General features: G+C 55.2%; 9 protein-coding genes across 9 annotated transcripts; 5 read left to right on the top strand and 4 right to left on the bottom strand.

The window, feature by feature from the left end:
* Positions 1-61: 61 nt before the first annotated feature.
* Positions 62-2,209, top strand: J3D65DRAFT_35631 (S-adenosyl-L-methionine-dependent methyltransferase). The gene is made up of 2 exons (XM_066795596.1): positions 62-868; positions 919-2,209. Exons 1-2 carry the CDS (start codon positions 297-299, stop codon positions 1,886-1,888), a joined length of 1,542 nt encoding a protein of 513 aa, XP_066660009.1. The 5' UTR covers positions 62-296; the 3' UTR covers positions 1,889-2,209.
* Positions 2,210-2,803: 594 nt separating this feature from the next.
* Positions 2,804-4,925, bottom strand: J3D65DRAFT_610697 (uncharacterized protein). Its single transcript, XM_066798830.1, has 5 exons — positions 4,621-4,925; positions 4,385-4,547; positions 4,239-4,324; positions 3,594-4,051; positions 2,804-3,108 (listed from the first exon to the last, which is right to left on the bottom strand). The coding sequence occupies exons 1-5, from the start codon at positions 4,818-4,820 to the stop codon at positions 2,813-2,815; spliced, it is 1,203 nt and encodes a 400-aa protein (XP_066660008.1). The 5' UTR covers positions 4,821-4,925; the 3' UTR covers positions 2,804-2,812.
* Positions 4,926-8,241: 3,316 nt separating this feature from the next.
* On the top strand, positions 8,242-9,780 carry J3D65DRAFT_663998 (uncharacterized protein; the record flags this gene model as incomplete). Its single annotated transcript, XM_066802712.1, has 4 exons — positions 8,242-8,282; positions 8,335-8,406; positions 8,460-9,223; positions 9,281-9,780. 4 exons carry the CDS (start codon positions 8,242-8,244, stop codon positions 9,778-9,780), a joined length of 1,377 nt encoding a protein of 458 aa, XP_066660007.1.
* A 770-nt stretch (positions 9,781-10,550) lies between these two features.
* Positions 10,551-12,193, top strand: J3D65DRAFT_643704 (squalene epoxidase-domain-containing protein; the record flags this gene model as incomplete). Its single annotated transcript, XM_066802100.1, has 3 exons — positions 10,551-11,156; positions 11,224-11,860; positions 11,919-12,193. The coding sequence occupies 3 exons, from the start codon at positions 10,551-10,553 to the stop codon at positions 12,191-12,193; spliced, it is 1,518 nt and encodes a 505-aa protein (XP_066660006.1).
* Positions 12,194-12,999: 806 nt separating this feature from the next.
* J3D65DRAFT_610689 (putative death-receptor fusion protein-domain-containing protein) lies at positions 13,000-18,858 on the bottom strand. Its single transcript, XM_066798829.1, has 9 exons — positions 18,581-18,858; positions 17,674-18,509; positions 16,641-17,625; positions 16,355-16,597; positions 15,763-16,302; positions 15,197-15,714; positions 14,978-15,148; positions 14,292-14,929; positions 13,000-14,236 (listed from the first exon to the last, which is right to left on the bottom strand). The coding sequence occupies exons 1-9, from the start codon at positions 18,685-18,687 to the stop codon at positions 13,199-13,201; spliced, it is 5,076 nt and encodes a 1,691-aa protein (XP_066660005.1). The 5' UTR covers positions 18,688-18,858; the 3' UTR covers positions 13,000-13,198.
* Positions 18,859-19,177: 319 nt separating this feature from the next.
* Positions 19,178-19,904, top strand: J3D65DRAFT_599388 (mitochondrial import inner membrane translocase subunit tim23; the record flags this gene model as incomplete). The annotated part of the gene is made up of 2 exons (XM_066797895.1): positions 19,178-19,804; positions 19,881-19,904. 2 exons carry the CDS (start codon positions 19,178-19,180, stop codon positions 19,902-19,904), a joined length of 651 nt encoding a protein of 216 aa, XP_066660004.1.
* An 886-nt stretch (positions 19,905-20,790) lies between these two features.
* J3D65DRAFT_610680 (protein phosphatase-like protein PP1 regulatory subunit sds22) lies at positions 20,791-22,854 on the bottom strand (the record flags this gene model as incomplete). Its single annotated transcript, XM_066798828.1, has 5 exons — positions 20,791-21,196; positions 21,276-21,678; positions 21,741-22,184; positions 22,239-22,270; positions 22,329-22,854. The coding sequence occupies 5 exons, from the start codon at positions 22,849-22,851 to the stop codon at positions 21,180-21,182; spliced, it is 1,419 nt and encodes a 472-aa protein (XP_066660003.1). The 3' UTR covers positions 20,791-21,179.
* Positions 22,855-23,192: 338 nt separating this feature from the next.
* J3D65DRAFT_35519 (uncharacterized protein) lies at positions 23,193-24,275 on the top strand. Its single transcript, XM_066795584.1, has one exon. The coding sequence runs from the start codon at positions 23,285-23,287 to the stop codon at positions 23,987-23,989; it is 705 nt and encodes a 234-aa protein (XP_066660002.1). The 5' UTR covers positions 23,193-23,284; the 3' UTR covers positions 23,990-24,275.
* Positions 24,018-25,853, bottom strand: J3D65DRAFT_545953 (HAD-like domain-containing protein; the record flags this gene model as incomplete). Its single annotated transcript, XM_066796794.1, has 4 exons — positions 24,018-24,230; positions 24,280-24,378; positions 24,426-24,575; positions 24,603-25,853. 4 exons carry the CDS (start codon positions 25,851-25,853, stop codon positions 24,018-24,020), a joined length of 1,713 nt encoding a protein of 570 aa, XP_066660001.1.
* Between the last annotated feature and the right edge of the window lie 1,125 nt (positions 25,854-26,978).

The following is a 26,978-nucleotide window of genomic DNA, read 5'->3' as shown; positions in this document are numbered from 1 at the left end:
TGTGCGCGTCGACATGCTGGCTGCTGCATGCTTACTCACTCGACTCGCGCTTCCCTTCGCTTTTCTCGTCTCTACCCATGTATCCTAGGCACTCGTTCTCTCTCGTCGCTCAACCAAACCACGTCCCTCCCGCTCCGCGCTCCTTTGCTCCGCCACAGACATTCTTTTATCTCACTTTTCTGCCCAGGGAAAACAAAAAATAGACTCGGCTCGTCCCCCGCCCTCACACGAGCTTCCCGCGAGGACCTGGGCCAACCAGGCTTCTGGGTTTCTTCACCAGCCTAGTTTAGCCCGCCATGAACATCGACTTCAGCAAAAAGCCGACCACACGCGTCGTCAAAACTCTCGCCCCAGTCAAGCGATCCTCCTCCTCCAACTCGCCCGCCTCACCTCAGCCTGCCTCGCGACCGCGTCCCAAACTGCCTACACCCGCAAGTAGGCTTCCAAACAACATCACCCGCTCCGTTAGCTCACCCGCCCGAAGGAATGCGCCTGTGGCAAGTCTCTCCAATGATGGCAAAAGGCGGACTCTTACGAAGCGCAAAGCACCTACGCCTGCGACGCCCATGAGCTGGGGAGACAGCAGCGAAGGGAGCGAGGACGAGCGCCTGACGCCGCGCAAGAGAGTCCGGGGCAGCGATAGTCTCGAGCCCGATGTCATGCGACGCCTTCGGCTGAACGACAGCGGACAAGACGCTCCTGTGCAGCTCAAGTTCCTACACGGCGCGGATCTGGTGTCCCGCGAGGATTGGAAAGACAAGGATGTGTCAGGCTTCGATCTGAAGAAGGATTTCAAGCCTGCCTTTGAAGGCTTGAACGATATACCGACCGTGGAGCTGCAGTACCCGAGCAGGGCGCAGCGTGAACGGTACGCCTAATGTCGCTGAGCATGCGTGTCCGATGCTAATTTTTCGGCAGGTTTTCCCTCGTCTATCCACGCGACAACGAGGGCTACAAGCCTCTCGAAGACATAATCCAGTCGGTCGAAACAATCTGCAAATACTACTTTCCGCATGAAGCTGAGGTGCTGCTCGACGACGGCACTGGATTTCCGCGCCGCCTCAAGCGAGCGATCCAACAGCAGTCCTTCACCTCGTTCAAAGATGTATTAGAAGAATTCAACAAACTTGTCTCCGATGCCATGGCGTCTGGAAAAGCCAACAAGGCCATAGACGAAATGCAATCCATCCCCCTCCCTCTCACGGAATATATCCTGTCCCAGACTTACGCCCGCACCGTCTCTCCGCGCGTCTCGTCCTTGCGCCGCTATGAAGCAGGCTCCAACAACGTATACGGCGAGCTGCTTCCGCGCTTCGTCCACCGTATTTTCCAGGAAACACGGCTCAAGTCGGATCAAGTGTTTGTCGACCTTGGCTCAGGCGTGGGCAATGTGGCGCTGCAAGCGGCTCTGGAGGTGGGCTGCGAGTCATGGGGCATCGAAAGTATGCCCAACCCCAGCCACTGCGCGGCACTGCAGAAGCGCGAAATCACGCAAAGAGCCCGGCTATGGAACATTTCGCTTGGCAAGATTCACCTCCTCGCCGATGATTTTCTCGACAACTCTGAGATTGGCCAAGTGCTGAACCGCGCCGACGTCATCATCGTGAACAACAAGGCCTTTTCGCCCAAGCTCAACGGTGCGCTCCTTGACCGCTTCCTGGATCTCAAAGAGGGAGCGAAGATTGTGAGTCTGAAGCCGTTTGTCGATCCGGACCACGAAATCAAGAGCTTCAACATCAACGACCGCGTCAACCTGTTCCGTAGTGTGGAACGGGAATACTTTAGCGACAGCGTCAGCTGGACGAACGAGGGCGGCAAGTACTACATCCAAACAAAGGATCGGAGCCGGCTCGACGACTTCTTGGCGAGTTCACGACGGCGGAAGTAGATTCTTAGCACATTTGCTAGGGGGTCAGGCGTTCTCTTGGCCTACGGACGCATTCTAGAATTTGCTTCCATCATCATTGGATAGCCAGGTCCTTTTACACGATCTCGGATTGATACCGTACATACCTGAGGCTTGACGAATTTCCCGGCTGAGGCCTACGACGTTTCCAAAAGTCATGATAGATTGGTCGATTGATTAGCGGGTTGGTTGCATATCTACGGCCGCGCACAGGGGGTACGAGAGAAAAAGCAATGGATCCACAACATCCATGAGAACGGGACGCAAACGGCCGGCAGCATGACGAGGGTGAGAAAAGCGGTGGCTGGCATCACGGTTGAAAATTTGGGATTTGGGGGTACGCCGGGCATCATTGAATGGGGTTCTTCTACAGAACTGCTCTATACCATCCGCCTTTTGAGGTTCTTTCTTTCTCTCTTCTTTCCATTCGTTTCCCTTGCCCGCTTATTCGGGTTGGTTGGCATGGCTGGCTGGCACCTGGCATGATCCCTTTCCTTTCTTCCCTTTTCTCCTTTGCATAGCTAGGGGGTGCGTGCATGGGCATTTCGGATGGGACGGGATGGGATTGGATGAGGATTTCGAGGTAGAGGGAGCAAGCATGCCGGCAGGCGGTCTCGTAGGTGCATGCGTTTATACCCATTCAACATAGACCTGGATACCAATACGCAGAAAGCAAGAGCACACAGAATTCAATTACCTTGGCACAACTTCCCCTTTTCTATGATGAAAGATGTCGGAAACGCCGCCCAGACCTTTCCCACGCCTCGCTCATGCCCAGTGCCAATCGTATTAAGTATGACGAAAACGAGACAGGAAGAGGAAAGCCAGCCCACCAACGATTCCAAATTTTCAAATTTCCTCCCGACTCCCCTGTCCACCCCTGACCCCCGCCCCCTATCCTCTCACTCACTCATACACATAACAAAAGCCACCCTCAGTCGTGCTCATGACGTCCCCGAGCTTTCTCACCTCGCCGTAGTGCGCACCGGCCCAATCGAGGTCCATGGCGTCGTCGTAGGTGGCGTTGGCGCTGGGCGGCTCGTTGAGGAAGGTGCGCGTGCCCCAGATGGCGGTCGGGCCGCCGCAACGCGTCGAGGGCGCCTGCTGCTGCCAGATCCACCACGTCCGGTCTACTTGGGCGTGGTGCAGGTAGAAGGCGGGATCGCCGGGTGATACGAAGAAGTCGCGGCCGGGGTCGCCTCCTGGAAGGGGTGTGTCAGTTGCGGCTGATTTGAGCAAGGGGGCGTGGTAGTGGTGGAAGAGTATGGCAGAAGGAAGCAAGACTGATGAAGGGGTGCGTTTGGGGCTCATTGTGAAAGCGAGAGCGAGGTGAGATGGCGGAGGCTGTGGTCGTGAGTTGGTTGACAAGTGCATGGTCAGAGCTGCCAGCCAGTGACACTGCAGATGCAATGTCATGTCCCCGTGGACTGGTATGGGTCCTTTGGGTACACGACTTTGACGCTGTACCGCGTGCGTGATTGCTTTCTTGCACCAGCCTGTTTCTCATCTCCAACCCCATCTCACCGTTTCCTGCCGCGGCCCCCGCTGCGCCACTGCAAGGCAGCCAAGTACCTAGGTACCGCCGCCTCATGCACGAGCTACGGCGACATGCGGAAGAGAAGAAGCAGCGAAAGAAAAAAAAAAAAAAAAAAGCAGAAAAGCACGGGAAAAAATGGACAAGACTCACCAAGAGCATAATGGCCACCGCCATGGACGCCTAACTCGCCCGACCCCGGATAGCCCTGCATCGTCATCTCAAACTGCTCCATGTTCTTGCTCTCGGCAATGAGCCGGCGCACGCTCGTCTCGTTGGCGAAGCGCTGCACGCTGTAGTCGGTGAGGTCGCGCTTGAAGCAGCGCGGGTTCCAATTCCACTGCGTCGCCGTGCTGCCGATGCTCGTCCCGTTCTCACTAGACGAGCGCAGCGACAGCGCCACCGGGCCCATGTTGACCGTGTAGTTTTTGAAGGGCCCCGTCTTGACGCATCCACCACCGGTTCCGTCGGGCAAGTCGATACCGTTGATGTCAATGTGCGTGCCGTTCGAGGGGATGTATTCTCCGTTGCCGCTGAGCGATGTCGCGCTTCCGTCAAAGAGCGGTGACACGGCCAATCCGGTCTCGGCCGTTTTGGCCCAGTCCCAGTATCTGTGAGGGCAGCCTTGTTAGCGTTGCAGACGTTATTTGACTCTCTCTGGTCGAGTAGTTGCGCGAGACACTGCGGTGCAGATGCTTCAGTGGTGCAGGGGGCAGTGGAGAGCATCAGCAGTGGCGAGTGTCAGACGCGCCAGGCGTGTGGTTAGGCTAGGTCTGGGGCAAGGCAGGTTGTACGTACGGTTGGTAACCCTTGTACCCGCACTCGTCACGGAGCGCCTTTTCGTACTCCCAGATGAACCAGCGATGCCAGAGGAGGAACGAGGCCTAGTTGATGGGTGGTCAGATTATGCAGTGCTCCTGCCAGGCGGGAACTTCGGCACTTACCGTGTAATGGCTCGTGAAAGTGTGATTTATATGTGTCGAGATAAAGTCGTCGAAGCGTGACTTGGCGCCTGGAACCAAGTCCGAAGGCGTCTTTGCTTTCTTGCCCTGCAGACAAAGGACCGCGTTGGTGTAATCGATGCGTTGTTCAGCTGAAAGAGCGCCCCTGATGTGTATTAGCCCCATGTTTTCAAAAGACTTTTGCGTCCAGGGGAGTTTGGGCTGTGGATCCGACTCACCATTCCTTGCGGACGATAAGTTTGTCCGGTGTGCATTCCCCAGTCGAGGGGACGTTGGATTTTGCAACTTTCAGAGCGTTGGAGGCAAAGTCTGCCACTGAAATGGTTGAAGAGTTGAAAGCATTGAATCTTCTCGTTGGTGACGAGTGTGATATCCCGGCAAAGATGATTGCCGTTCCAAGGAGACGAAAAAAATGCATTTTGAATAGTCCGGGAAGACTTTTGATCAAGATCAATGAAACGTGACTGTGCTGAAAGACTGCAGAAATACAGATATAGATAATGAAAGTCAAGATTCCGACCAACGCTGGAGACAGGAAAGACGAGGACCAAAACATCTCTTCGAGTATTTATAAAAACTAGATAACCATCAGTGTTCTAATCATATCTTGCAGCCTGAAGGATGTAGCTGCGGCTCACTTGGCCGGCTCCGCAGGCTGAAAACGAAGAGTGCGATCACGTCAGGTGCAGGTTCGGGTGGTTTTTTGAGGTTGTACATCTTTGCCACAAGAGGGTCTTTCCAAGAGTTATGCGAGTAGTAGCTCAGCGCAAGCGTGTGCTCGAAGAAGGAACTAACTTGCAGCATGCATAGGGCAGACCGGATCTAGTTTGACCGTCGCTTATTTTTCCAAGTGATTGGGTAAAGGTACAGCTGGTGGCTTTTCGTGGCCCCAATGCACATGTCGATGGGGTTTTTGGAGTTCTCCACGCCTTCAAGGATCCGAAGTCGACCGCTGTCTTCAAGCGGCCCCTCGAATTCTCCGGTGGCATGGTTGAGGATAACTTGCATTTGTTGACATTCGTGGCGGTATTATGGAATGCAGAGAAGGGGCGTCAACTGTAAGCTTGACTGCTTGAATAAGTATGAAAGGCCGTTTGATCTACAAAAGCTTGTCAGTTGTGGTGATGTGAGAAAAACACGCCTCAAAGGGCTGACTGAGCTTGCAGGCATGCTGTGGGGACGGCTACTGGGCCTTGACAGCCGTGAGGCTCATTGCGTCAAGCCACTGGCTTGTACATTCGGCTATGCCAGAGCGGCTGCCAACCACACACCACCACGGGCGCAGCCGTCGGCCGAGCAGCAATCCAAACAATAACCGAACCCGTGCGGTATCGCGGAGCCGGTGCTGCGCGCTGTCCAAATGGCCCGTCGGCACTCTTTTTCCCCGGCTGCGACAATCCACATGATGCCGCACATCACTTGCCTCTGTCGTCAGCTGCGGAGACGACTGATCTCTTGGAGACCCTGTTGCAGAGGATGACCACCCAAGGGCCCCACAGACTTGCGACGTGCAGCGATAACAGTTTGACTCTTGAAAGCAAAGGAAATTTTCGTGCCGTCTCTAGCAACGTAATGTCAATATAAAAATTTGGCGTTGTGCGTCCCGATTCCAGCCCACACTCCTTGTGTCGAGCAATCGTGTTTCCTTTTGGATTAGCCACGTCGCACAGGTGTGAAACTTTCCGGAGGCAGAAGTCTTTGGTGATGACAAGCCGCATGCAGGCTTCGAGTTGTAGACATGTTCATGTCGTGCTTGCCCAGCTTTGCCCAGACGAAAAAATTGGTCCTTTCCAAGAATCTGACAAAGCAATACGGTCAAAGGTCGAATGACGGTTTGGTGAGATTCAAAGCTCAGCAAGGCCGTGGAAGAGCTCCAAGGCAGATTGCTTGCCAGCTTGACAGCCTTGCGAAGCCAGAAGGGCGTGTGCCTGAAAATCACACGTTCTGTTACGCAAATCATGCTAGGCGCTTGGCGAAAGTTCCAAAAATATTCAGTTTGCTCGTTTGCGTAGGAAGCCGTGTTGAACAACGCATTATCGTGATTCAGTGCTTAGGTGGAATGCTTTTGCAGTTTGGTGACGACATTTGCCTGCTGCTAATCCGGTTCAACGGAACTCCCGGGCTTCAGTGTCGAAAGGCGGTAAAGTTCGACAGTGGCCAGGATGGGTAGGGCGGGCCGCTGCATCACTATTTTGAAATCCCGACCTGAGCAACGCAAGGAACTTTTGAGTCTTTTGGAGTCGTTTCACGCTGTGACTCCAATGACAAGCCCCGATCCGAGCATTTCGTGATGATTCGAGCCAGACATCTTCTCGATCTGGCAAACGATGCAACTCGGCTTCGCAACGTGGAAGGTTGCGTGCGACAAGTGCAACGCGGGATGCAGAAGACGACGACGAACGCGCGGCTCGCCACGCTTCCACATGCAGCGCGAATTCCCATGAGACGAATGCGGCTGCCAATTGTGGTCTTGAACAGAACCGGAAGGCGGCGCCATCTCGAACGGCCCGGGCGCAAGCTCCAAGCAGGTTGGCAGGGCTGCTCTGATAAGTGAAAGACACATACGGTCCGCTTCAGAGGTGTTTTGGTTTGGTGTTTGTTGCAGAGGCCGAGGACGGAGACTGCGAGATTCAGCTTTCTGAGGAGGGTGGGCTAAATAGTGTGCCCCCCTGTGGTTGGATTCTCAATCTGCCAGACATCATCTCACCCCCTGAGGAGATGGACCAGAGCCAGCAGGGCGAGGGCGAGCCAAAGTGAGGGCTGCCGGGGCGTTCAGTGTCAGCGGAGGTCCAGCCGACGGCGTCTATTTTGAACGGGACTTGGCCCTCGCGCTAAACCTGTTCCTGTTTTCCCCACCAAGCGACATCTCGCCAACGCCTCTTGATGCCAACTCCAAACATCAAAGGCCCTCGAGCTTCTGACAAACCCCCATAACGGCCAAGCGATGAAACTACCAGGCCGCCCACATCAACCGATATCCCGACAACATGTCCAAAGCCGTCCCATTCCCATCTAAACGACATCTGGAATGAGGCAGGGCAAAATCCGCATCCTCCAAGCCACGAACCAGACTTAATCGAAATGTCCACAAACAAGACCTCCCAGATTTCGATGGAGCTAAAGCGCCGAAACGTCCTCGACTTGTCCTAGCCCTCAGCCACATACGGCTGCCAAACGTCCAAAGTGAGCCTTCATGTCTTCCTCCCTGAAAGCTCGGAACGGCACGCGTCATCCTTGGCAGCCATTTCTGGCAAGAAGACTTCTGCTCGTCGACGCCACCATCGTGGGGAACACGCGAGTCGCAAGGCATGTTCTTTCCTACCAAAGCCACTGAATGTATCTTGGCCATCTTGGCTTTGTTGTTCAATCGCCCTCTTCTCCTTCTCCGCGGCACTGTCCGTCTCTTTCAGACTTCACAATGAGCCACTTACCACTCTTTTGCTGTCAATCTTTCGACTCTCCTGTGCCTCTGTTAGCACACCTTTTTGTTGCAACGGGCTGGGACCGAAGAGCCGTTTCAGCTTAGACCACGGTCATTTGAGACGATTAGTCGGTTCATCTTCAAGCCATTGTGGGGACTTGCGCCGGCTGGCCCTCGAGTCACTCTCCTACAAAGCGCACCCACCATCCTGACGCTTGGAGCCGAGTTTTCGAGTCCTTTCCTCCCTCCCGCTACTCCACCCTCCTTTCGCGCGCGCAGAGCGTCTCGTCTCTGCCGTTGCTGCCACTCTTTTGGATACTGTTCATTTCGATCGCCTTGTTTCCTCCAATACTGTCACTCGCTTGATTCAGCAGTCCAAGTTGTACCCTTCTCCAGCCCTACGGACACATTGCTCATCATGTCTTTCTGGAGCAGCCTTGGCTTAGCATGGAAATACACGTAACAATTTTCCACTCTTCACTGCCTTTGACTGAGCTGACCCACAACATAGCTTCGTCTTCGGTCTTTTGATCGCAGCGACTCTGGTCGTCGGTGCCATCAAAATGCTGTTTACTCGATCAAAGTCAGTTGTTATGCAGTTGTGCTCAAGTCGTGTCCAGCTAATGTTGAGACTAGGTTGGAGAAGATGTCGATTGAGAAATCGGAGAAATTGCGTCTCGACAACCCCCGTCTCGCATTCGCCCAAAGGACCAAGGACGAGGGGGATCTGTTCGGCGTCCGCGCGCTGGAAGCGGGCTATTTTGGTGGAGTGTCTCAGTCCCGCCCGACCTCGACATGTACTTCGCGCAACACTTCCATCAGCGGCAACACTCTGGTTGGAACCAGCTCCACGCCGAAGCTCATTTCTCCCGCAGCCAGCGTGACGCAGCTGCCTCGGGTTAAGACGAATGACTCGGGCAAGAGCTTGCCTTCAATTCTGCGGAACAAATCGTCGTCGCTCAAGTTGCAGCCGTCCGAGGCGGAGCTCAATGGCAGGAAGAACCATGGCGGAGTCGACATGAGCATGGATGTGCCCCCATCGCCGGCCGCTCCCGAAAGCACTTTTTACCCCGCAACCAACCGCAATGGACAGCAGAGTTCTATCCTCAGAGTGTCCCCTGATCCCTTGGCTCCGGTCCGCAAAATGCACGACCCTACGAACCAGCCGGTTGTGGAACGGGTACCGCGAATGGCACCATTTCGATCCGAATCAGACTTGAATACAAAGTCGATGGCTGTTTCGGTTGACTTTACCATTGGCGGGAGCAGTATGTCGGACCCTGCGTCTCCCACCAACTGGCCTCCTTCGCCGTCGAAAATCATCTCCCACTATGTGCCACAACGCTCTCAAGACGAGTCTCGGTCCCTATCGCCGGCTGGTTCGCAGAAGTACTCTACTCGTGAGTAGCTTCTCGAGCGACTCAAGATTTGCCATGGTTGCTAAAGTCATTCGACAGAGTCGGAATTCAAGACACAGCCCTCCAATGCTCAAATCCCCAACTACACATTCCCAACAAACGTCTACATGACGAGACAGTCCCTTTATAGCTCCGAGAGTGATAAGAGCAGCACTTCTTCTCGGCATTCGCGCAACCTGTCCGACAGCACCATCGACCGTGGCTTCCCATTCCCAGGTCACACGACAACCATGACGGACGAGTGTTCATCCCGTAGTACCAGCGCCCAGAGCCGTCGCTACAGCTTCAGCACCAGCACGCTCGAGACATCTCTCCCGATTGGAAGCCCAGATGGCTCGCACCTCAGCGAGTTCTTCGAAGCTTACTTCAATCAGAGCCATTCCGACCTTGACAAGAAGCTGGACCTGTCGGGTGGAGCCGGCGTGGCCAAGGGGTCAAGATTGTCGGAAATGACGAGGGCTCCTTCGCCAGGAATGATGCCGCCGAGGCTCTCGCCGAAGAATAGCAAACGGGGTGCACCGGTGGGAAGGGCGTTGTGATGGGGTGGTCAATCTGGTGGGTGACAGGCAACATGCGATGGCTTGGCAAACATTATAATGGGATAGAAAGACTTGTACAGAACAATTGGTTCTTGTGGCTTCTTGGATGCGTTTGATATGGCTTATGGACCACGGCAAGAGGGACAGGGGTTTGGCTTGGGATTGTCGACGAGCGCCTGAGGCTCACACGACCGGTTTGACTTCATTGTGGCCTCAGCGGTGGTAGGTATATTTTTTTCTTATAATGTAATGTCCTTTTCGAACAGCGTGCTGGATCGGGAGAAGAGTAGACTTGTAGTATTGACATGGACGCATCATGGTCTGATGAGCACGTGGTTGTGGTGATTTCATCGTCCAACGGCCTAACGGCGCATCATCAGGCAAAAGAAACAAAGCATGGCCGGTCCCTGCACATTCGGCGGGCGAAAAACAAGGCAACCACTTACGGCAGCAAGCCCGAACAGCCGCATGTGAAAGCGCGAATGCTAGACCGCCTTGGGGAAGCCCCTTGCACAGCCAATTGGTGCGCCACCAAATCGCAACCTTATTATTGGCAGCCTCACCCTACGCCAATATCCCGCGTCCAAAGACTTCGTCTCCTACTTCGCTCAAGTCAAGATCCCTCGAGTCCCTGCGCGGCCCCGACTCTGGCGAACCCTCTGCTTCAACACCAGCGCCTGCCGCAAAGTCCAATCAACCTTCTGGACCTCCAAGCCGGCCACTCCAACGTCACACCACCCTCGCACACGAGCGCCGAACGCCCCACCGCCATGCCACTGATTCTCGACGGTTCGCCCTCTCCGTCAGAGGCCTCGTCTTCGTCGACCTACGCCAGCAACGGCCAGCGCAAATTCCGTGACGCCAAGGAAGAACGCCGTGTCCTTCACCACGATGCCGACGTCGTCATCATTGGCGCCGGCGTTTTGGGCAGCGCCGCTGCCGTCGCCTTTGCGCGCCAGGGCCGCAGTGTAATCCTGCTCGAAAAGAGCCTCAAAATGCCTGACCGCATCGTCGGCGAGTTATTGCAGCCTGGTGGTGTGCAGGCGCTGCGGGAGCTGGGTCTCGAGGACTGCATGGACGAGATTGACGCGATTCCATGCCACGGATACGAGGTCATATACCACGGCGATAGGGTGCATATTCCCTACCCGCACAACATAGTGGACGAAGGCAACGGCAAAGAGGTCGATGAGAAGCCGAAAAAGCCGGAAGGGCGGGGTTTCCACCACGGCCGCTTCATTCAGCGGTTACGGGAGGCTGCCATGAAGGAGCCTAACGTATCGGTCGTCGAGACAGAGGCCAAGGACGTGATTCGAAATGGATGGACAGGCCAGGTGTTGGGTGTTGAGTGTTCGACCAAGGGCGAGAAAGATTTTGTACGTTCAACACCGCCCCTGCAGCTGAAATAGCATTTAGACTTGCTGCTAACCTAAAAGTTTCCAGTACTTCGGACACATCACCCTTGTCGCCGACGGTTATGCATCCAAGTTCCGCAAGCAACACCATCCGCATACCCCGCAAGTCCGCTCCAAGTTCTTTGCGCTGGAGCTCATCGACGCCGAGCTTCCCAATCCCTATCACGGTCATGTCGTGCTCTTGGACGGTCCTCCGGTACTTCTTTACCAGATTGGAACACACGAAACCCGCGCCCTCATTGACGTGCCCGAGGGCTTGCCCTCTGCCTCTGTGAAGAACGGCGGCGTGAAGAACCATTTGCAAAATGTCGTCCTTCCTGCGATGCCGGAATGTGTCCAGCCAAGCTTCGAGCGCGCTCTGCAAGCAGGCAAGCTGCGAAGCATGCCCAACTCGTTTTTGCCGCCCGCGACAAATCGGACCCCGGGCCTGGTCATCGCCGGGGACGCCTTGAACATGCGGCACCCACTGACTGGTGGCGGCATGACGGTTGCTTTCAACGACGTAGTATTGCTTGCTGAACTGCTGAGCCCGGAAAAAGTTCCGATGCTTTCCGACACCAATGCTGTTCTCAAGCAGATGAAGTCGTTTCATTGGCGGCGCAAAAACTGGGCCGCCGTAATCAACATTCTCGCGCTGGCGCTGTATGCCTTGTTTGCCGCAGACGGTACGCCATCTCCTTCCTCACCCCAATCTCCATTTGCAACTAACACAAGAGCCTACAGATCCGGCTCTCAAAGCCCTCCAGCTCGGCTGCTTCAAGTACTTCCTCCTTGGCGGCTCCTGCGTCTCGGGCCCCGTCGGCTTACTTGCCGGCATCATCCGCCAGCCCCTCGTCCTCTTCTACCACTTCTTCAGCGTCGCCCTCTACGCAATATGGCTGCGCGTTGCAACCGCTCCGATGTTGCTCAAGCCCTGGGCCCTACTCAGCTCCGCTGGCGTCTTCTGGAAGGCTTGCGTCGTCATATTCCCGTACATTTGGTCCGAGGTCTTGCCATGAGGTGCGCTTGCAACGCTCGCGTGGCACCTGGCCCACAAAATGCTCTTGTGGATAAACGAGTATTGGGTAGTGGCGTCACGATACGCTCATCACACCGCGCTCACACGGCGCATGACGGTAGGCACAGCATAGAGCCAGTGAGCTCAATCGCGTTCACGCCCCTAGCTTTCCTTTCTCTCTTCTTCTTCTTCGTCTTCCCAGTTTTTTGTCTTCCAAGCACAGCATGGCAGCAGCGTATCTCTCCACTTTGGGCTTTCAGATTTGTAATCCTTACTCGCACTTTTTTAGTAGTATTCCTAACGAACGAACGATTAAGAAGAGATGGGAATGAATGGACGGAGCACAATGGCATGGCATGGCATGGCAAGCATGGTATGAATGCATGCATTTGGGCCGGTTGGCATGTGCATGGTGGCACATTGGGGGGGGCTTTTATGCCTCTCCTCTTTTCCTATCCTTCACTTTTAGAGGAAAGACGATGGGAAACACATTGGAATGAGCGACAGACGAGCAGTAATTCAGCGATCGAATTCTTGGTCAAGACTATGGGCGATTGTGGCATGGAGTGGCGTGGTATCGGCGTGACAAGGGGCAGGCAGCATTGGTCCTGAATGATCGGCAGTCGGGAGAGATGTGAGACGACGATAGAAGAAAGTGATAGGGTACGGGACGTAAAGGTGTAAAAACTCCATGAGGCAGCGGAACCGGCTGACTTGCAGTACGGAATAGATGCGGTTTCGGATGTTGACCTGTTGGGATATGCACGGACTCTTATGCTCGACGAGGACAGCAGCGTCGTTTCGGACCTCTAGTTGTAATCGATAATCTGACTTCTTTTCAATCCATGTCTATATGCTATCACTGCCGCTCTGGGTCAGGGAGAATATTGTAGCTGCTGAAGTGAAAGACTCCCATAAAAAGGACCTTCTCACGTATTTTCCATCTACAGACCAACCAGTATACAACCCTGCCGCATCCCTTCCCCTCCCGGAAACAACCCTCAGCCTATGTCTCCTTCACACCAACAGACAACACCTCTTCTACACCCTCACTCAGCCACGCCGGCGCGCCCGCCTTCTCCAAAGTTTCCCTCAACCCCCACAGCGCACGCATCCACTCACTGCCGCGTCCGCACACGCCACGCACGCCACGGACCCGCCAGATCAGTGCAACGCCGGCGCTGCGAATCACCGCCCACGCCAGCGTCGTCATCTTGGCTTGGCTGCCCCATCCCAGCACCGAGTCCGGTTGGCTGCGGGCGAGAGACGTGAGCGCGTCGAGGCCGGCAAGCGTCCAAGTCGAGAGTGCTTGCGCGAGTGCGGGGGAGACGGTAGCGAAGGAAACTTCGTCATGTTTTGGTGATGAGTTTGTTGGGAGCGGCGGCAGGGGAAGCGTGGACACAAAGGCCGACCACTGCGTGATTTCGCGCAGCGGATCGACAAAGAGGTTCTGCCGTTCGGCGGCAAACAGTGCCGTGTCCTCTTTTGCGGCAAGCGAGAGCAGCGTCGAAAAGGGTGTGCCGAGGAGGTCGGGGATGGGCGGCTCGTTGAAGAGCTGCTGCGGTGATAATGCGCCTGCGGCCGGCTTGAGGTGCGGTGTAGCAGAGAGGGGCGAGGACGAGGGGGTGGATGAAGGGGGCGCAGGCGAGGCCGCAGAAAGAAGCCGCGAGACCGCAAACGTGTTGACGATGGATACGGGACTTGGATGTGGGAGCTGAGAGTCGCTGTGGAGCGAGGAAGGGGAGAAGGAGGCGACGAGCTGGGCTGTGTGGGCCAGCAATTTGGCTGCTGCTGCCAGAGGAACGATTGAGGGCATCAACTCGGTGTCTGGGTTCGACGCGCCGACGATGCGCGCGACGATTGTGGTGGCCTTGTCGCGAATCTCGTCATCGTCGTCATTGAGCGCCGTGTAGGTCGTTTGGATGAGAGACAAGAGCGTCAGAAGACGAGGGAGCGCCTGGTCTTGAGGAAGATGGAGAGGTTCTCGCCAGACGCTACGAAGAGACGACAGGGCAGAGACTGCAGCGAATCTGGTTGAAAAGGGCTATCACTGTATTAGTATCACCTTCCTTGAATGTTTCACAGTATTGGAATCTTACCATGGTCTCCTCCAGGTTACAAGCAACCGTGTTGTTGAAGAGCACATATTCCCTCGCAAGCGTCCGCCAATCCTCCTCTTCTTTTAGCCTCAGATCCAGTATTTCTCCACGGAGACGCAGCGTTGCTTCTTGCAAGGACGGAGATCCAAAGCCCTTGCTCTTCCACTCGTACAACTCAACCATGACATCTCCCTGCATTGTTGAAGCAAGCGGCAGTCCGTGGTCGACCAATTCAGCAACAGCCTGACGGATAGCCGAATGTATCTCCACATCTCCAGTGTTGAGAGTCGACTTGCTCAGAATAAGACCGATCGACCGGCCAAAGTTGGCGTCGTGCGGTTGACTCGTAATGTCGCGAGTGCGATCCGACCACAAAGGAAGCAGGATTTCAATGCAGGAGCGGTATGTGTCTGGATCCCTGTGAGCAATTCGCTTGTAAAAATCGCCAAATGGATCAAATGGAGTAAGGTCTCCATCCCACGGCGTAGTCAACAATATTTGCAGAATTACTGCGCGTCGTAAGAGTGCTTCTCCGGGATCTATTTTTTCCGGGCCAGGTGTGATTATTCTTGTGCGGTATGCCATCATCTTGCGATTGAAATCATTGCCCATGGCTCCACCGCTTATCCAGGAATAATCTGTCACTATTAGTTGGGTCTTTCAGGGCCTCCCTTGATTCTACGTACCGTTCGAGGCCGCTCGCCATGCCATTTCCAAAATGACAGCAATTTCCATATATGCAGCCCTGGTGAATGGACATTGGGTTTCAGGGGTAGTGACTCCAGCCTGGCGGTCGAAACTGCCATATAAATGATCGAAATGCTCCTGAAGAGCGAAGCTGAGGAGGTCAATTTCGTCTGCAAGGTTAGCGTTCCCCAAGAATGTTTGGTTCGTGCTGTGCTCACCCATGAAATCTTGTTTGTTGAATGTTGCCGACATGTACTTGACATGTTCTTTTACCAAGTAAAGGGCCGCAAGAAGCCTTCCGTGCAAGGCATTCTTCCTGTGGGTAGGCAACTCTAGCAGCCAGAGATACCACTCCACTCTCTCCTCGGGATCCAGGAGCGACGCAATAGTACGAGCAGCCATGTCTCGTACATGCCAGTGTGAGCTTGCAGTCAGTTTGAAAACAAGGGCTTGGATTTCTTCCTTCCTTTCGGGGGGTGGCTTTGCTCGTTGGAGAATTTGCAACGCCGGGAACACTCCTTCCAGAGCTGTGCTTGTCAATTCGTTTCGACTACCGGCGCGCGACCTAGGACTGAGAAGTGAAATGATGATTTCGAGGAGGTTTGGATATTTTCTGTACGAGAGGCGTGATATTCTCAGGTGATCGGTCTCCTTCCAATTCTGCGTGGTCCCGCTTCCGAGTAGGCGGTCTATGAGGGCGCGGAAGAGCATCAAGCCACAGTTGCGTATGGCCCAACTACATTTGAGTCAGTCAAGCGAGCATGCAGATCTTGGAAATACCTACACGTTTGATTCGAGTTTGCTCGCAGCAAGGGAAAGTCCTTCGCCCATGTGGGGCTCTGACACTTGAGACAGCTTGGTGTTGGTGAACACATCCTTCAGGCAGTTCAGAGCGTGGACTTGTGGGAGGTGGCTGCCATCGATATTCGCATTCTCAGTCGGTTCATTGCTAGCTTCTGCTTCGAGGTCTCCCATAACCCTATTGAACAGCGGACCTTCAGGCGCAGCGCTCAGGATGCCAGTAACCAATGATGGCAGACCAGCTGACCGACGGGTGATCATAGATCCTTTGTCAAGGATACAACGAAGCGTCTCTCCGTACCACTCATCCAGCAGTGCTTTGATGTCCTGGTGTTGGGAGCGACTGCAGCGCAGACAGAAAGCAGCGAAAGTTTGGGCAACAGTTGAGAACGCGCCACGATGCCTCAGCTCCGCCAGCTGCGTAAAGCAAAGTTTGCCCAGATCTTCAAACTCTTTCCGGCTGAGGATGCCAGCTTGAGCCACTTCAAAAGGTGCCTTGGCTACGATGACACGCAGAAGAGTGCTGGGGGAATTTAGCAAATGCCAGCCAGAGGCGAGATTGATCGGCTCCATACCTCGCTTCCTTGAGAGCTCTCCACGAGTAGCTAAGAATGTCTTTAGTGGTCAGATCCGGCTCTTCTTCCATGTCTTCTGGGACATATCCTTCGGGGGCGTCGACGCAGAGAACGCTTTTGACACAGTCCCAAACCTCTCGAAGATTGGAGAGGATGTGGTCGTGCAAAGCTTTCCACATCTGCAAGTCCTCAGAACCCATGGCAGCAATAGATGGATAGAATTTTGGTTGCTCGACAATGTACCTACTCGTGTCAGACTAGTCGATCGAAAGACTTGACTCCTTACCTCAAGGCTGAAAGGGTGCCATGCATGGGGTATGCGTTGACAGCCATGGACATGTTTTGTTTTGCTGCAGCAATGGTTTGGTCGAGTCGGGATATCAAATGCTCAATAATACCACGCTGGCTGTGCATCCATTCGGGAAGCGTCTTGATGGCCTCGGAGCCAGGCGCTATGGCCTCTTGTCTTCTTTGAAACACGAGATCATAGACACGCGCAACACCATCTGCGTGATCAGCTCGTCCACTTTTCAGCATCATGTCCTCCCCGTTCAGTAGAAACTGGGCACATCCTTGGTCTGCTTGGGCCTGGACTGATGATCCAAGCTTGAGTATGAAAGCAGACGCGTGTCTAACGTCATCAAAAGGGTCCATGATGAGGTCAAACAGTTGCCGGACGAGACTCCGGCTGAGGACATCGATAACGAATGGCCACTTGGCTTGACCCTGCGCTGACCTCGACAAAACATTTGTGGGCACCAAAGGCTCAAGTCCAGACTTCATGATCAGCGTAAGTGATTTGAGAGCGGAGATGTGCCTCTGATACGCCGCCGTGGGAATGAGCTCAGAACTCAAGAATCTCAAGTGCCATTGGACAAAGTCAATGTGCGCTCTTAGGATATCAATGGTTTCTGACCCGCGGATAGACGAATCCTCCAACAAATCTTGCGCTGAGATTCCGCTCTCTTTCACCAAGTTCCGGTTCAGGGTGTACGTAGCAGCCCGAAGTCGATCGAGCAAAGCCAGAGTCAAGCTCATAGTCTCGCCACGGAAGTTTGCGTCGGTATCCGCGTGAAAGTGGTAGAGATTCTGCTTTAGGGCTTCGAATGTCCCAAATGACAGGGGCCTTGTGACTGCAGAAGAAGAGACCAACAGAGCAAGTGCACAGAGCCGTGTTTGTGGGCGCTCATGGGCCAGCAGTCTTCCTAGCAGCTTGTCTGGGACCAGAACCAAGCCGTCTCGTATCTCGATGCTTTTGTTGAATCGATAATCTGAGGCGATCAGCTTTCATCTCTTTGGCTATGGGAAAATTGACGTACCAACTTCCTGGACGATTCCCATGTCTTTCCCAACCTGTAGGGAAGTGAAGAGGATCGAGACCTCCATGTCACCCTGTTTCGTACTCATGCTTCTCAAGCCAAGGTGGCTTTCTAGGCGCATTTCCTTCAAGAAACGCAGGTAATCGGAGAGAGATGACTTGAACAAATCTGGAAAGACATGGCTCCTGAAATTGACAAGCGCGCCGGGTCTTTTTGACAGGCTTTCTTGAATTGGCTGGACCCAGACTGGACATCCGTCCGTGCCTGGCTTCAACAAGTCACTCTTTTGGCGCTTTGCGTAGTCTAGGATGACGCAAATTGTGCTGCCTGCGGTCTGTGCAGTGTCCTGATGCGCAACCCACTCCATAAGCGCAGACAGAAAGGCCCTGCCTGTAGGCGGGCGCCCCAGGTCGGCAAGCATAATCAACTCGTCGACAAAGTAGACATCTTTCTGGACAAGATAGGAGAGTGCCTGGAGAGATTGCTTCGCTTTGGAATTATCGGCCTCGTGGAAGAGGATGCCAAAAAGCGTGTTGGTGATGCCAACAATCACTTGCTTTTCCTCGGAATCGGGTCCCTTTGGGAGCAGAGAGCAAAATGTGAGCAGAACTTGTCTCATGGACTTTGGCTTTGCATTGTCGAATGTCTCGAGATATATGTCAAACAGCTTGCTCAACACTGTGACATTAGCCAGTGCTCTGATTCTCTCGTCTTCATGTCCTTTGCACCTCTCCAGGATCGAACAGAGAGGATTGCAGGCGGCAGATTTGTGAGATGCTGGTAAATGAATCAGATGGGCAGTATTGAGCAACGCGTCTAACAATGCAGAAAGATGGCTTTGTTCAAAAATCAGTATTTGTTTGGTGCTGTCGAGGCTCTGCCACGGACTCTGGATAATTCCTCTTACTTTGCGCTTTGGTCCGTGACGGCGCCCGCAGCCGGGATATGAAGGTTCAATTCATGGCTAAGTTTCCGCAGGTCGTTCAACGGCAGCGGGACTTCAAAAGATGCCATTTTGGGTAGTTGGAGATGGAAGCGGCCAAAAGGCCGATTGCGCGCGACACACTCGTCGCTTCAGGTCGCGGTCGTCTCCTCGCGACGAGAAAGTTGTAGAGCAGATCCTACGCGTTTAATGGATTGGCGACGCGTCTAAAGTACAGAGTTGTCCAGTGCCAGTACGGTAAGGTCCCGTCGGAAATTTTGGAATCACGGGACTGGCGTCGGGACGGGATCCCTGTAGAGCAGCGGCGGGCTTGGCGCCGGGTTTGCTACGAAATAATTTTGGCCGGACCGCCGATTCTCGACCTCATCACCGCCCCAAAGAGCCTTCGTTGACACCGTGACGACAGCGGCCATCCGACATCACCCCTCGCTGCTCTCCACCTGCGCCACCACTGCGACACCGCCATCTCCTCACACCGCCCTCAATTTTGAGCTCCAAAGCAGCACTTTCTTGGCTGATTCCTAGCTTGCTGCCCACCTCATCACCACCACTACTGCTATCATGGCCATCTGGGATGCTTTCACGGGCCCCAAGCCCCATTCGACCGCGACCAGTAGCCCCGACTCGCAAGCCTCCCAATCCTCATATGCCTCCCCAGCAGCTCCCGATGTCTCGTCATTCCTCTCGACGCCCGGCGCCTTTGACCCATCATCGCTGCACCCGCTCGCAGGGCTGAACGAGGACACGCTTGACTACTTGACAATCGAAGAGGGGGCATTGACCGACCTACCAGGCGCGCGGCATGGCGCCCTGCCCTCGCGCGGCTGGTCCGATGATCTGTGTTATGGCACCGGCACAACGTACCTGACGGCGCTGTCGTTGGGAGGCGCGTGGGGAATGGCAGAAGGCCTGAGCAAGACGACGCCCAACATGGCACCGCGCCTCAAGCTCAACGCCGTACTCAACGCCGTCACGCGGCGCGGACCATTCTTGGGCAACAGCGCCGGCATCGTCGCCATGGTCTACAACATTTTCAACTCCACCATTGGCCACTACCGTGGCAAGCACGATACCACCAACAGCATTCTCGCAGGTGCCATGAGTGGCGCGGTCTTCAAGTGCACAAGAGGGCTGAAGCCCATGGCGATTTCGAGTGCAATTGTGGCCAGTGTGGCGGGCACTTGGGCGGTAAGTTTAAACCCTAGAAACACCAAGCCTTTCCTTGGACGGAATCGCCGGTTTCAGTCTTGCTAACATACCCCAGATGATTCGCAAAACCTTTTTCTAAGCTCCAGTGCCTTGGGCCGCCCTCCTCGGAAAGGCAGCGAGCAGGTTCTGATTCTTCTTCCTAATATCGCCTCTTCTCCCATCCCACGACCAGCCACATGGACATCCACTCGCGCTAAAGCGCGCCAATGGCATCCAGCGCTCCGTCTCCGTCGTCTTCTACACACGTACGTAGTAGAGGTCGCGAATCCAACTCCACACCCAACGACCTTTTTGATCCCACCATCTCTCTCTACGTCCACAACTTCTGATCCAAATTCTGCCGCCTGTTTTGAATATCGAGCTCTTTGCCTGGTCAACTTGTTTTTGTCTCCTGTTTTTTGGTCTGGCGATTCCAAAGCTCTTTCAGCATTCCATCGGAGTCTTATGTGCGCGGCGTGGTCTGGTCTGACCTGGCGTGCTGTTGTTGTTGTGATTTTGGGAGCCGCGAAACAAAAATTCTCAACTCTCCTCTCCATCCTCTTCTCCGCCCCTCCCTCCCTCTTGCCGTCTCGCGAGCGGATGGACGCATTACGTCTCGACGACATACGGACCAAATAAACAACTTGAACGCACGCCACGACTGACGTCCAGATGGCGGGGCCGGGGCGAGAAGCTGTAAAAAATCATCTTTCCTTCTTTCTCACGTTGATCTGTCAGACGCACCTGTCTTGTTTCGTGGTTGAATCGATCCACTTGTAGCGACGCGAGTTGCTGCTCCGCGTCGGCTGCTGACCATGTTCACCGGCGGCTACCACCTGCCTACCATTTGCACTTTAGATATAGACTCTGAATTCACTCTTACATGCACATATGACTGCCAGCTTCTTTTCCGCCATTGATCAAGCTGATCGCAACGCAAAACACTGCTCTACACGCGGTTCGTATGGGAAGACAGATGCTATCATGCAGCAAGGAGCAACGCAGTCAGCGTCTTAATGTCAATTAAGAACTGTATTTCTTTCTCTTTTTTTGTCCATTTGCTATTCATTGTTCTGTCTATATACAAGACACTTACTTACCTATGCCCAGAAATATGCAAAGCAAGCAGGAAATTGGGCCGGCCGGGCCACAGCGCCAGTGGATGCAGGCAGGCTTCGTTGGAGGTGACGGCGGTGATGACGAGACAGACGGGCGAGGAGTATGCAGTCGTGGGGGCGTGCAGGTCGTCGTGGAGAATGGGGCGTGCATGCAGTCAGGGGGGAGGGAGCATGGACGTAGAAGTGTCGAGAACGAAGACGCCGGGAGGGACGGTCACGAGGGAGGCGACGGCGCGCTGAAGCGGACGAGTAGCGGGCTAAAGCCTCACAAAAGCTGAACAGGCGATGTCAGTACGCATGCGTGGATCCATTATCAGACACAGGCAAGGAAGGAAGGAAGGGACAAAACTCACTCGCATCAATCTGCCTCACCCTCGGCAGCGCCAGGCGGACCTTGTTGCGATACAAGGCCGGCTGCCTCGTCTGCAGCGGGTTGCCCTCAAAGTAGACCGTCTCGAGGTTCTCCTTGTCGGCGAGCTCGCGCTCGACCTCGGCAAAGTCGGACAGCTGGCAGTACGAGGCCCAAAACTCCTCGAGGTTCGCGAGCGGCGCCAGGTCCGTCAGGTGCTCGATGGGGTTGCCCGTGATGTCGATGACGCGCAGGTTCGCGTTGCCTTCGAGGCCCGAGGTCGACGTGAGCGCGTTGTGAGAGATGTGCAGCTCTTCGAGTTGCGGCAGCGATGAGAGGCCCGTTATCGATGTTAGCCGGTTGGATTGGATGGAGAGGATCTTGAGGTTTTGGAGCGTGTCGAGGCCCTGTTTGTGCCGTATGTTAGCTTGACATCCGCAGCAGACTTCGCGTCGACAGGCAGGTGTACCTTGATCTCCGTGATCTTGTTCTTGCCCAGCCAGAGCTCCTCCAGGCCCGTCAGCGTCTCGAGATTCTCAATCGTGCGGATCCTGTTTGCGCCGAGCTCGAGGTTGCGCAGCTGCGTCAAACCCTCGAGGTTCTCAATCGCGCTAATCTTGTTCTGCACGAAATAGAGGTCGCGCAGCTTTTTCATGTGGTTAACGCGCTTGATGTGCTTGATCTTGTTGAACGAGAGATCCAGGTTGTTCATCTCGACGAATTGTTCCAGCCCGCGAATATGCGCAATCAAGTTGTCGTATAGGTCCAGCTCTTGCAGCGTCGTGCCAATTTCTTGTGGGAAATCAATGTCTGAGATTTGGTTTTGGCGCAGCGAGAGGCGCTCGAGCTTCTTGAAGCGGTCGAGGTGGAGGGCGGGGATGGATGTGATTTTGCAGTGGATGAGGTCGATTTGCTACTCTCGAGTGTTAGCTGGTGTCTCAGCACTCAATCAGGACGGTATCCTCACATCTGTATCCTCTTCGTAGTCTTCCAACAAATCTACAGACCGTACAACGTCAGCCTCTCTCGCCAGGAGCCATCTCGTGTTCCCACACACCTTCGTCGGCATCAATCACGTCCACGGGAGGTGCATCTTCGTCTGAGTACTCGGGGTCGGAGAGCGCCTCGGGATTGGTGATGATGGGCTTCTTTTCGAGCCTCAGTTTGCCATCCCACCCGCTCTTGTTGCTGCGCGCTGGCGACGGATTGTGTTCTTGCTGGGTGGCGGCGTCGTCCATGGTTATGGTCGTGGCGTGGAGCTGGGCGCCGAGGGTGCTGCTGTCGTTGTTGGTCTGGGTACTGGCCGCACTCGAATCTTGAGCGGTTGGCGACGCGGGGGCGGGGTCCGTGTGATTCAGGGCGTGCGCAGTGGCGCTCGGATCTTGATGGTGCTCGTCGGTCATGGTGGGTCGAAGGTGTGGTGTTGCGGACGTGCGGCAGAGGGCGTTGCAGGCATGTGAAGTCGAGCAGCAAGTCGCGTGGCTAACGTCGTTTTGCCTGGTCGCGTAGGGCTGGTTTGGACTGGTTGTTTGTTTGGGCGCGCGCTGCCGTCGGATGACGTCCTGGCCCCGCAGCCGCATCACGAGCTCGCCGACGTCAGTCAGGCATGCTCCTACTCACCGCTTGGATCAATGTCGTTCATATACAACATGAAGTCACTACACCATTGTGAGCTGTCAATCCGCCTCCCGGGAATTTGTGATCCATTCTTTTGCAGCTACCAAAAAAGACGGCGGCCACCTTGCCAACCACTTCCACCCCAACTTGCCATTAATTTTTTGCCGCAGAAAAGACTTCCTGCCTACGCGAAAGAAGAAGAGTTGTTTTAATTCTCGCTGTCTGGCTGCCCAGCACAAGTAAGCCAACAAGCCGTGGTATCAAAACAAGAAGAGAAAAGCAGCAAGGAAACAAAGGGCTGAGCAGCAAGCGGGATAGGAAGAATTGAAGTTAGGAAATGTTACAAAGGAGAGTGTCGGATGAGTCGAGTGTCAAGTCGGGGCAAAGCATTAATATATGCTCAAGAGGCGCCCTCTTGAAAGAGAGCTCAATCATGTGTACTGCGGGAAGACGACGGCTTCAGCGCTTGCAAGTAGAGAAAAGGGGTGTCTTGTGGTGGGGAGGGGAAGGAAAAGGGAATCAACCAAAAGACAGACAACGTGCCAATGCCAATGCTCCGCAATGCTAGCCAACAGGAAACGCAGAGACCACGTCATGCAATGTCCTCTCGAGGACAGCAACGAGCAAGAAAAGAGAGCCGCGAAGCGGAAGAGAAGGAAGAAAAGAGAAAAAGAAAACGCCCATTTTGCTTTGTGTGTGTGCCGCCAATCGCTTCTTTTTGACAAGCCGAGTGTAGAAAAGGCGCGCTGTATCTGCATGGACAGGGGCCTGCGGGCTGACGTGGTCCCCGAGGCAAGACAGCCATTGACGCCGGGTCAAGATGCAATGGAGAAAATTCTCGTTCGCCAGGAACAAAGGCTGCCTTCTTCCCTAGCATGCAGATTACAGGCATTAGAAGTACAATCTACGCCAATGCATCCAAAAGAGGACGCATCGGCAGGTGTATCAATGATGTTGGTGAGACCGGCAGGCGCCAAGGCCACGTTCGAGCAGTCTTTTCAGACACGTCGCGTACATTGTCAACGTGCTTGGGTATCCGCAGCCTTTGATCAGTCCCAATGGAAAGTGTTGCTGTGGCGCGTTGCCATCCAGCCCGAGTAAGAAGGTCTTGTAACTGATCGTTTTCCTCTCACAGCGCCACGTCGAGCACTAAGCTGACGTCGCTGACCTGAGAGCCGGCGAGGTCTTCGAGTACTGGGATCAAGTCGAGCAGCTCGTTGTCGTGTGCGTCGGAAAACCAGCTGCTAATCGGTACCGCGTGCTGGGGATGGAAAATGTACGAGGTAGGCGAGTTATCAATGATGATGGTGTCCTTGAGGTCACGTCCGACTTGGGAAAGGTCCTGATGCAATCAGCACGCCGATTGAAAGCGATACAAAATGAGGTCTCACCTTGACGTAGTTTCCTTGGTGGTTGTAGCAGCTCTCCCGGAATAGTCGGTGGTGAACGACACCGTGAATATCGAGCTGATCGAGCAAAGGATCGCCATACTGAGACAGTCAGACGGAGCCGCAGCGGTTTGTTCCAATTGTCTTACCTTGGCAACGGATGCAGTGAAAACGACAACCTCGTACAATTCACCAACGCGCTTCATGAAAGCATCGACGCCGGGCCTTTTGATGACATATACATTATGGTACTGCCCCTCAATTTCAACCGGGATGGTAAAGTCGGATTGGTGGAGGATCTGCGAAAGTCAGTATAGAGCGGGTACCAAATGGGATAAACTTGCCTTGAAGCTACTATGCACCAGTGTCTCATCCAAGTCCAGAACCAGGCATTTCTTTCCTTTGAACTCGGGCCTGGCAGGCGGGAGGAGCCATTTTTGCTGTGGTTGGTCGGTAGGACCTACAGCGACCGACGACTCATGACTTTGTGGAGTGGAGCCAGAAGGAGGTGATGTTTGCGCTTGGCGGTCTGCAAGTGGCGGGGGAGGTGGCAGGTCAATTCTCGTTGGCGTCGCGTCTCTTTGCTGCACAGCTTGGTCCTCGGGGACGGCGGCAACTTCGTTGGCGGCAAGCGGTAACGATGGCCCAGCGTCAGTCATTTCAATGTCCGTGTCCCGCGCCGCCTGCTCTGGCGTCCTGTCAGCAATGGCTTGCTCTTCCGAGGGCGCCACGGGGGTAGGCGCCTGAACATTGACTTGAGGACTGGAATCAGCCATCGCGGCACCGATATCGAGACGCTCCGGTTGGGTAGCTCCAGATGTCTCTTTGTTTTCAGAAGGCTCCGAGGCTGCTGCAGCTTCTTGGGTTGGTTTGTCCGCCTGAGAATCCCCGTGCCTATCGAGCCCATCTCTTGCTAGATTTCCGGCCGTAGAGGCCTGACCCTCGCCAGCATTCTCCTTTTCGCCAGTCTGTTCTTTTGACTCTGCCGTGCTCGACTCGGCAGCACTGACGTCCTTTGGTCCCTTTTGAGCAGACGGCTTTGGCTGAGTCTTGCGGACGGAGCGCAGCTTGGCGGGCTTTTTGGGTGCCTCTGAGGGTTCCTCTGGCTCATGGTTGCCCGCCTTGTCCGAGGAGCCGCAGCAGCTGAGGATCAAAAGTATTCTCCTGACGCCCTTTTTCTTGGGCTGCTCCTGGGGGCCAGAGCCGGCCTCGCCAGAAGTCTGTGCCTTTTCAGCGGCCTTTTCGGTCGTCGCAGCCTTGGGCTTGTTTGAGCGCTTGCTGCCGGCGGTGCTCCCAGGCCGTCTCTTGCCCAAAAAACTCCTCTTTGACCCTGCTCCCAGGCTCTCGGCGCCCTCGCCAACGGTGGCGCCACTCAGTCCAGTCGCGCTTGCAGAGGCCCCTTCGACGGGTTTGGCGGCAGGGGCAGGAGGAACGTTGAGCGAGGATTGAGCTTGGGCAGAGGCCTGGGGGGGTGTGGGTGCGTCGGCGGCTACGCTGGCATTGTTTGTCGCGGGGGCGTCGGTCGAGGGGGCGACGGGAGCAGAGGAAGGGGCCAATTGAGCTAGGGAGGGGGCCATTAGTAATGAAAGAGAGTTTGGTGGCGGAGGTGGGATTGAGTGTTGGTTGAGCAGCAGGACAGGGGAAAAGTATACCAGAGGTGTTGTTGGCCTGGGGCGCGACGGCCTGGCCGTTGTCGTTGACCGTCGGCTTCTGGCTCGCAGGCGACGGATCTGCCGACGACCGCACAGCTTCTTGGCTCATGTGGGGCGAATGGAAGCGTCAGTGTCGAGAGGCTCCGGGAGTTTTGAGGGAATGTTGACGGAAGTGCTCCTTGCTTTGTCGCGTGAAGAGGTGTGGGCGTCGAGTAATGACGCTTCCGTAAACAGCAAGCGGCGCGGAGGCAGCAGGTCGAGGACGGGGCGAAATGGACGGCGGTTAGGCGTGTCGCGCTCGCTGCGGCAGCTGTCCTGGGCTGCAGGTTCGGGCCGGCAGTGTCGTGGCTCGGTGCAGGGCGATGTTTGGGAGTTGAGACGGGATGGCCAGGTGGGTTGCGCGAGGCAATGGGAAGTTGGGAGAGGCTGGGATGCTCCGAGAGAGTGAGAGACGACGGCTAAGCTGGCTAACCGAAATGAGTCTTGCAGCCAGTCACGGCAGCCCTCGACCACCAAAAGACAGCACCGATGGGAGTGACGAAACGCTGGACGACCAAGGGCAGCAGCAGCAGCAGCAGCAGCAGCAGCATCGGCAGCCAGCAGCGCAGCGACTTGTTCAAAAAACAGGGAGGCGTGGCGACGTGGTGCGGTGCGGTGCGGTACAGCCAGCGTTGTGCTATGCGGACATGGACGCCGAGCTTGTGCAGGTGCAGGGCAGGGCAGGGCAGGGCAGGGCAGGACAGGGCAGAGCAGGGCAGGTGTGCAGGTGGTGGCCAGGGCGCGCGGGACGGGGATGCAAAGGTTTGAGAAACAACAGGGCAAGAAAAGAGCGTGAGAAGATGAGGTGGGATGGGGGGTGGATGTTGGTAACGGAGCGGCGCGGCGTGGGCGAGGGCGTGGGCGTGGGTGTTGGGTTCGGGCGGGCGTGGGCGTGGGCGCGCTGAGGTGGTTGCGAGCGACGAGTGGAGCGGACAACAGTGCCGGCACGTACAGTAGGGAGACGGAGACGGAGAAGGAATCTCTCAGTGACTGCAGACCGACAGTCTGCAA

The sequence above is a fragment of the Phyllosticta citribraziliensis genome (assembly GCF_038025025.1).
Source record: "Phyllosticta citribraziliensis strain CPC 17464 chromosome Unknown J3D65scaffold_1, whole genome shotgun sequence".
Classification (NCBI taxonomy): Eukaryota; Fungi; Ascomycota; class Dothideomycetes; order Botryosphaeriales; family Phyllostictaceae; genus Phyllosticta; species Phyllosticta citribraziliensis.
This window is presented reverse-complemented; position numbering and strand designations above follow the sequence as displayed.